General features: G+C 39.6%; 1 protein-coding gene and 1 long non-coding RNA gene across 3 annotated transcripts in view; both read left to right on the forward strand.

Moving 5' to 3' along the window:
• The window catches only part of si:ch211-51a6.2 (neurotrypsin), a 28,087-nt gene extending 26,126 nt beyond the window's left edge, over positions 1–1,961 (forward strand). For both annotated transcript variants that reach the window (XM_036002750.1, XM_031324059.2), the window contains exon 14: positions 1,383–1,961. In XM_036002750.1, coding sequence (XP_035858643.1) covers positions 1,383–1,702 — 320 coding nt within the window. In that variant the 3' untranslated portion in view covers positions 1,703–1,961. The remainder of the gene's footprint in view (positions 1–1,382) is intronic.
• A 2,087-nt stretch (positions 1,962–4,048) lies between these two features.
• LOC116067600 lies at positions 4,049–6,966 on the forward strand. Its single transcript, XR_004109258.2, has 2 exons — positions 4,049–4,801; positions 4,832–6,966. It is a non-coding gene; the product is annotated as an uncharacterized LOC116067600 (long non-coding RNA).
• The last annotated feature ends 2,570 nt before the right edge of the window (positions 6,967–9,536 follow it).

Genomic DNA, 9,536 nt, shown 5'->3' on the forward strand with positions numbered 1-9,536 from the left:
CAACCCTTTCACCTAGACATTTTATTTATATATTAATAACTACTAAGGGTGCCTGGGTAGCTCACCTGGTAGAGCATGCGCCCATGTACAGAGGCTCAGTCCTCGCCGCAGCGACCACAGAGTCGGTTCCGACCTGCGGCCCTTTGCTGCATGTCATTCCCCCTCTCTCTCCCCTTTCATGTCTAAGCTGTCCTATCGAATAAATGCCCAAAAAATAATCTTAAAAAAAAATAAAAAATAACAACGAAAGTTTATAAAGACAGTGCCGTTCATTAAACTATCTTTTTAATAAACTGTCTGTACACTTACAAAGTTCTCAATGCTTCAGTTTACATGTAGGGACCGTCATTATGCTACTGTGGAAGTGTGGTGATATTTTGAGCCTTGTTAGTGGTATAGAAATAGTGATTTCTTTTTACTTTTGCATGCCCCGATGACTATCTTTATAAGCTAATTAGCGGTTTGCGCTAAAACTGGTCACATTCGATTAGCATGAAAACATATCCCAGAGAACGGTCGACTCGGTACACGTGTTATTAACCCCTAGGTTCATTTTGCGCCGGAATTGTCCTTTAATGAATGATTAGTTAAGGATTGACTACCATTTGTGAAGCATTGGCATAGCATACAGTAACTAAGCATTAGGGCTGAATCACAGTTAATCAGTAACTACTACTAACCATTCATTCCTCATTCATTAATACAGTAACTACCAGCCTGTTTACCTGTAACTACTCATTAACTATAGCCTAGAAATCTAAACGCACCCTAGCAGCAGCAAATGTAATTTGCAGCCAGGGGGGTCTAGGCACTCTCCGTTGGCTTGCGAGCTGGAAAAACCAAACTCTGGTCAGGCCAATCACATCGTGTATCCAGTCAGTGGATCAGTAGGCGGGCTTATGGTTGCTGCTGCTGGGAACAGCAGTCTTCTGGAAGACTTGGAGTTAAGCTTTTCTTTGAGAAAAGAATAAAGAACGGCACTGAAATCATTCTTAAAAAAGGAAGATGTGTTCGACCGACCAGATACGGCAAAAGTTTAATCTATCAACTAGCTCCGCTACCTTCTTTGTTGCTCTGGTTGGTTGTAGCGCTATCCTATTGCGTGCAGAGGGAATTTGAAAGACAACCATTTATCCCGCCCCTCGGATTGAGCCCTGCCAATGGTGAGTTCCCAGACCCAACATCTGGATGTGGGTCTAGCTTGTCAGGCTACATTAACTAACCAATCACTTATCATTCGTTCCTCATTCGTTACTCAGTAACTACCTACATTTTTGTGTACCTTATTGTAAAGCCATTATTTGTATTTATGTTAGATATATTCTACTCAATAATTTCATATTACTATACTCTTGTTTAAATGAGACTTTATTTTTTTTCAGACTCAGAGTACTCCCGGACTCTGCTCCAGGCCTGGGTCCCCCTGCTTCCAGCCTGGAAGTGTAAGAAGCGATACAGTGATCGCTTCACCAGCCGCATGCTGTGTGCCGGGAGCCTGTCGGAGCGCCACCGTGTGGACAGTTGCCAGGGTGACAGTGGGGGTCCACTGGTTTGCCAGGGGGAGGGGGGCCGTTGGGTGCTGACGGGAGTCATCTCCTGGGGTCATGGATGCGGTAACCCCGCATTCCCTGGGGTGTACACGCGTGTTAGCAGGTTCCTGCGATGGATTGACAAGGTCATCAACAAACCCTACAAGACTTAATAACGGAGAACACTTAGAGTTCTTTACCATTGGCAATACACATTTCTCTTCACTGACATTCAGCTCAGCACAACCCTTTCACCTCATATCCAAAATGCTCCAATGCAACCAAAACACTTACTACACATCTCAGAATCAACTCTTTTGTCATTTGTCTCCCAACAGCAACACTTGTCCCTTTCCGACCAGAGGGATTTTTGCAGTTCCTAGAACATAACGTTCCTAGAACCCTTTTTTTCTTGTGTTCCGACTGGACCAATTTGGGGATTTTTAAGTTCCTCTGACCTGTAACTCTTTCAGCTCCTACTTCAGGGCAGGGTCTTTTCTCTTTTCCACATAGGAACCCTTAAGGTCGTGACACACCAACCAGACGGCCGACCCTCGGCAGAAAAGGCAGTTGGACTGATCAGTCTCCCCGAGTTGGTCAAAAAAGTTCCTCAGAACACACGACGAGCCGTAATACCATAACAGCAGGCGGCGCTAATCTGTATTGTCGCCCAAAAATTAAAACCGGCAGCTGATTGGACGAACGCGTCACGCTCAAGCGTCACGCGTCACGCTCACGCGTCACGCTCACGCATCACGCTCACGCATCATGCTCACGCGTCATGCTCATTCCGCTCCCCGTTTCCGAGTTAGCACTCTACCAATCAGATGGGCCATTGAGTCTGACTGCCGGCAGTGCCCGCCCCGCTGATTATACATGTCAAATCGGCCAAAATGAAGGCCGACGGCCCCTCGGACGGACGACAGCACGGAACACACCGAACAGACTCGAGTCACCGACGGCCGATTATCGGCTTGGTGTGTCTCGGGCTTTAGTGACCTAGCAACGTCTGAAACACAAACAGTACATATTCTTCACTGTCTGTTGCAATTCGCCTACGTATGCTAACTCATAAGACAAATTGTTGTGTTGTATGTGGCGCTAAAGTCAAGTGACGACGTTATAAAGACCCTTACCCCTCCTACTAGTTCCTATGACCACTTGGCCAGTGGGAATGCAAATGGCAAAACCGGTTTTGGGGGAGAGTAGTTAGTAGAACTGTTTAGAAGTGGACTGTTCCTAGAACTATGTTCCTGTAACTACTTGGTCGGAAAGAGGCTACTGTGTCACTTATTATTACTCGATGACCTACAGGAACACTAACAACAGGCAGCATTACACTGTATAATAACTATTGTCTTTTATGTTTTTAATTAGCATGAACCAAGATTCCACTACAACAAAAAGGACTCTTCTTTATTGCATGGTTTGTGCTAGCTCAGTATAACTCACAAAATGAATCAGAAATGCTCCAATATGCTTCCAAAGGCTATATCTTTTGCCATTTTTCATTACAGTTTTTTATGATTGCTACGACAATTTGTTCAATACTTTTAACAACTTTCCTAAACTCTTAACACAGTTAGCACAACATCCTTCTGTGTAGGCTACACAATCAACACAATGGATCTTTACTGTATGTCAGAACAGATAACATCATGTTCTAAACCTATATGCTTAACCCTTGTGTTGTCTTGGGGTCAAATTTGACCCGTTTTCTAAATTTCTATATCAGAAATATGTTTGTTTTTTTATTTATACCTTATTTTGATTGCCCAAAAATAACATGGATGGATGATTCCTTACAACGCGCGTCACAAGTACAACAAAAGACTGCATCTCTACTTTCATTGAATTTTGGGTATTTTGTTCAATTTTTTAGCATTTGAGAAAAAAATGTAAAATGTTTCAAAACAGTATCCCGACTGAACGTTGACCCTTCTGTGATTATAATTCCTTTGATATTAATCTAAATAATTCATAATTTCTGTTTTTTTACAGTTTTTGCCTATTGCTTACACACTTTTTGCAGAATTTGGCTCATTACGTCAAAACTCTACACACAAGAAAATCAGACGTAGCACTTAGAGATTAACAACTCACATCTATGACAACATGAAACACTGCTATCAAAACTTAACACTTCTTTCTAAAAATGAAATTCTTGCAACAAAATCATACACACAAGCACCATTTGAATTCCTCTTTCATATCACCAGCAACACACTGATGGGCTTTATAGAAAACACTGCAGTCTTTATGTTTCTATTTTTATTGTCATTTTATCAGACTCAGTATTCTCTAAAACGCAAAAGTAGAATTAGTAGTAGAATTTAGCAGTAATCAAACAAGAGTTTTTACAAAAAACTAACATTCTTACAGAAATAAAGAAAAATAGAAATCATCAAATTTAGCAACAAAACAAAAGTAAAAAAAAAAAACTATTACTAGATACTGTAAATTGCTATTGAAAAAAAAAAACATATACTTGTTTTGTGTGTGTGTGTGTGTGTGTGTGTGTGTGTGTGTGGTGGGGATCTGACCACAAGACCTCGTCAACATCACAGGCGATGTCTCTTCCACGTCCGACTCCTCTCTCTCTCTCTCTTTGTCCTCCTCTGACTCTCATTGCCTCCATGCTTGCAAAGTTCTCAAAATGGCTTACCTGAGGCCTATTTCTAGTGCTAAGACCGATTGGTGTTCTGTTTTCTGTGCCAGCGTTTTCAGGTCTGTATGTAAGTGCCTACAATTACCAGATGAGTTTTGCATTTTGAACAGTGTTTTCCCAATGATAACAGGAAATTTCGTTTTTGAACAAAGTGTCTAATGTAAGAAAACGTGTGTAGTGTTTCACAATAAGTGTGTTAAAGAATTGCAAACAAAGTGCAAATTTGACAATGTGTTAAAGCTATGGTTACACTGTGTTTAAGGGATGCTACAAGAAGTTTAGGTATTGAGGCTTTGGTCTAAGCATTCGTTTTTAGTGTGTAAGCAATGGGCAAAAACTGTAACTGAAGGATTGGATATAATTTCCTATAAAAGACGTTTATTGATCATGAATTCCAAAAATAAGTGTGAAACCAGTGGTAATAGTGTGCTGTCAGTGGTGTTTATACATGGTAGTGAAAAAAAGCGTTAAACTTCAGAAAATGCCCCAAAAACATCGATAAAAATGTATATTTTTTCAGTTTTGACCCGGGAGGACAACACAAGGGTTAAGTCAAGGTGAACAGCGGTTCATCTTTTGCAGTAACTGTATCATTTAATTCCAAGTGCACAGAATGAAACCAAAGTAATTCCAGTAATACAGTCCAAAACTATACTCACTATACATACCTATAAAGGACAGCTACAGATATAGTAACAACAGTGGTAGTTGAGTTCTCATCCACCACACCGGCATGCCTGATCCATCCCTGGCAATCTTCTGCAAATGTGTCCAGACATCCAGAAAGGGACAAATGATTATGTGGACGGGGCTCCTAAACTTTGACCTCCATGAGTAAAATAGTTCCACTGTGGAGTTAAGTACTGGGTAGAAAGGTGGACGAGAAGTGACTGCATCCTTGGATGGGCAGTAAACCTGTCTGTGACTGGGAGAGATGGTGAAACGCCACATCGTTCCATACAATTACAGAACGGCCCCTTTCCTCACCTTTCACAAGTCTGTCATAGAGCTCATCAGAGAATGTTGTACAGTATGCCCCAATTAGGAGTTAATACATTTTAATTTATTTTTGTATTTATTTTTAGATATAGATGTGGCTGAGCAAGCTTGAATGGTAGGGTTTGAACGTACATTTAACAGTTTTTACTATAGTATGTTACCGTGTAAAATGGAGTGTAAATATGCAGAGGTTTGGTGGTTAAGTTAGAGTGAGAAAACAGTTCATGAGTTTTGAAAAGGTGTGGTCATTGACTGCATTTTGTGGCAAAGGATGAAAAGTGATCCATAGTTCAGTGCACACTGACTTCTGTTGTGCTGACTGTGGAAAGAGTTCAGAAAAAGGCACAAATGTGAAACCTCAGGCATATTGAGAAATGTGTTACCAGGTGTAAAAACTAAAACAATAACCAGTGTTATTTAGTTAATTCAGGGCTCGTGGCAGGAAGTGTGTATCGCCCATTATTTCTGTGTTGTGCCCAGGGGTGATTCTAGGATCAGACCTTTAGGGGGGCTCAGCCCCTAATGAGAATGTGACACGGATACAGTGCCTTGCAAAAGTGTTGACGGGATTACAGGTACATAGCATTGGCGACAGACACACAGGATAATAAACCTGTTTCATGCCCTTTGAACCTGTAAATGTTTGTCCTCTGTCACTAACAGACAAGTTCGAAAACTCTCACTTAAAGTAATTTTTTAAGTTATATATTTTTTTTATTATTATAATTTTTAGGGGGGCTGATATGAAATTTAGTGGGGCTTGAGCCCACTTAAATAGGGTCTAAAATCGCCAATGGTTGTGCCTCCTGGACTGCTACACTAATCCATATATGCCGTAGTATTATATTCTCGCAGTATGAACTAATGCCAAATGTCTACATAGCACATGGCACCTGTGTTGTGTCATACTTTGAGGAGAGCCCGTGATGAGCATACAGCAAAGTGGTAAAAGGTTGCTTAGTTTAATGATCTGTTGTAGATTTGACATTTTGCCAAACTGCAATATGGCTGGACAATACAGATCTTTATGGGTCCAGAATTCTGGACCTGATTTAAAGTGGACCAGTGGAATGCATGAATACATTTTTGATTTATCTATGGGTACCATTCCGGATAGAGAATAGTACCCATCCAAATGGGAAATAGGGAATAGAGAAAGACATACTGACACACAGGCTACTAGCAACCAAGTTAACCCATGAAGACATCTACTGAGTACATATGACACAGTTAGATATGCTAAGCTAATCAGGTGAAAAGGTGAATGACATTGCACTAAAATTGCATGCCTTACAATCACAGGGTCGTCTGTTAATGAGAAGGCCGGAGCCAGTGAAAGAATGACAGTAATGGTGATACATATATGATACCGAATGTGTACATACTGACATTTTATATCTTTTATTAACATTCCAAGTGTGCATCTCTGAACCAAAACCACTGGTCAAACCATAACTCATTATTATGCTAACCATTAATGACATCAAAATGTATTGCTAAAATGTAACTAATTACAGCTCCTTATGATAACATTTACTGTCTACGACTCTACAGTACAAAGTGTAAAATTGATAGGCTGTGACGTACACATGGCTTAGAGAGGCTTATAACCAAGGCTGACCATTAGCAATCAGCAAAACAGGCAACTGCACTGGAGCCTGCAAAAGCCTCAGCTTCACTGTTTGGCAAGTGGTTTTTGGGTGATTTGATTTACTGTGTTTGGGAATATGTATATTATTAAAGGGTAACTACCGTTTTTTTCAACCTGGACCCTATTTTCCTATGTTTTTTGTGTCTAAGTGACTGATGGGAACAACAATCTTTGACATTGGTCCAGTGTTAAGAGAGATCACTGCAGTCAGTAGCGGCGAAACAAGCTACAATGTAAGTTAATAGGACAATGGTCCAGCTTGTATTTACCTTCACAAAAGTGCTTGTTTTGCCGCTGACAGGCTCAGATTAATATTCTAAGTGTCTGACAACATTATTGAAAGGATCCCTACAGAGATAGACCTTTAAAACTTCTTTAAGACCTTTCTGTTTAACTAGAAACAGCTCTGAAGTCGCTAGCGCTACATCCACCAGACTCCATTTAAAAAAAACAATACTTTTAGCGTGTATAGAGCCAATATATTTTCGCATGTAAATCTGCAAACTATGTGTTTATTTCAACCAAAACTAGGAAAGGAAAGTGGAAAGACGACTCAAAATGGCTTTTTATAGTTTTATTTTGTTTTTGTCGACTTTTAATGAAGTGTATTTTACAATGCTAAAATTATTGTTTATTTACATGGAGTCTGGTGGCTTTAGTGAACACGATTTCACGGATGTTTTTATGTTTAAAAAAAGGATCTTATTCTTTAACAGAAAGGTCGACCTCCTTAGAAATCCTTTCAATAATGTTGTCAGACACTTAGAATATTAATCTGAGTCTGTCAGCGGAAAAACAAGCACTTTTGTGAAGGTAAATACAAGCTGGACAATTGTCCTATTAACTTACATTGTAGCTTGTTTCGTCTCCCTTAATACTGGACCAATGTCAAAAATTGTTGTCAGTCACTTAGACACAAAAACATAGGATAATAGGGTGCAGGTTGAAAAAAACCCAAGTTACCCTTTAACCCTCTGAGGTCTAAGTGCATTTTCACTTATCTTCATAAATTTACCTTATTAAGGTATTTGCATATAACTGATCCCCATGTGTTGCATATGAAAATGTTCAGAACAAACTCAGCTTTCTGTATAGTGACACCCACATTTTTTCTAGAGCAATGTGTAAAGAGATAATTTAACTTATGATGTGTTGTACGAATTGTTTCGGTGCTTGAAATGAGTTAACCAAAGTCTTAGGTTATATATGATTAAAATATTAAATAAATGTCTGAAATGAAATTTTGTAATATCGCTTTTTGAGTAGGAGTTTTATCAAACATCGTCGTGTCTTTCGTCCTCAGAGGGTTATCTGATATGAAAAGAGCCTTGGAGGGTGGGGGGGAGGATCTTGAGGTCCTGTCTTGGAGAGGGTCTAAAATGTGTCAAAATATAGATTTAAAACCTCCATCATTTCAGCTGATATTGTGCTTAGATAGTGGATAATCTGAAATAAATTTGTATTTATTTCTGAAATACTGTACATGTTTACAACTGTAGTGTATAAGGTATACTTTTTTGTGTTCTGTTCTGCATTGGCCAATGCAATTTTTCGGTTTTAATTTATTTGGAAAAAAACATCTGATGACTTTGTTAAGCTGTATTTATTAGTGTCCATTTTAACATGGTTACATTCCACTATGAAGCTAGAAAGAACACTGCTGGGGCATTAACAGAATGTATCTCAGCCACAGGACACCTAACAGAGACTAGCTGGCTAGTCTATTCTAAATTGAAGCCTTTTGTTAATTTTGTAGATACCATTTAAAACATGTCTCTAAACAAATTATTACATTTTCGGAAGGCTTGTATCATGTGGATGTGACAGCGTTGTTGTCATTATTTAGAATTCCTCATGGAGGCAACAGAAACTACGCACTATAGCTTTAATTTAATTTAACTGTTCTCCCACGTTCTCCAACATAAAGTTGCTCTTAAAGGGGTGATAGAATGATTATATAGGGTATTTCACACTGTTCCTTAATGTCTCCTAATAAGGTATGTAACATTGATTGGGCTGAAAATGGCCCGGGTGTTCTATGGGGCCTAATGCATCATTGTGAATATGGCTCTATTTGGAGCGAGAGCTTTTCTTCCAAATATGGTATGCTCATGAATATTTAGATGAGCTGCGCGCTGATTGGTTACACATCCAGTGGAGAAGAGACAGCAGGTCTCATATTTCAGACACTGCAATGTTATACATTGTTCGTCTGCTATTTCGTTACTATATTCACTTCTGAGACTTTTTTATGCGAGAAATCAACTATATAAAGCTCAAATATGGGCTGTTTTACGAAAATTGATGGCTAATTGCAAATTTTGTCCGACTGTGTGTCGGAGTTCAGGAGCTCCGCAGGCTAACGTGACTGTCCTTTCACAGACCCTGGGTACACTTACGGCATGACTATAGTATATTTACAGTTTGAATTTCGTCACGGCATGTATATCACAGCTACCATAAGGTCTTACAAAGCTAACGCTTTTGTCCGATTTCAATTTAATGCATTTTTGGTCTTGTTAGGAGGAGGCTAGCTAGCTCGGGGAAATAAACGCCTCTTGTCTGCGAGTCTCATTGATAGAGGCCGCGGTGAGCTGGATGGAGCTCTATCAATGAGACTCGCGGACAAGAGGCGTTTATTTCCCCGATCGTTTGTTTAATAACTCAACACACATATCCATTATAAGAT

Source organism: Sander lucioperca, chromosome 7 (assembly GCF_008315115.2).
Source record: "Sander lucioperca isolate FBNREF2018 chromosome 7, SLUC_FBN_1.2, whole genome shotgun sequence".
Lineage (NCBI taxonomy): Eukaryota > Metazoa > Chordata > Actinopteri > Perciformes > Percidae > Sander > Sander lucioperca.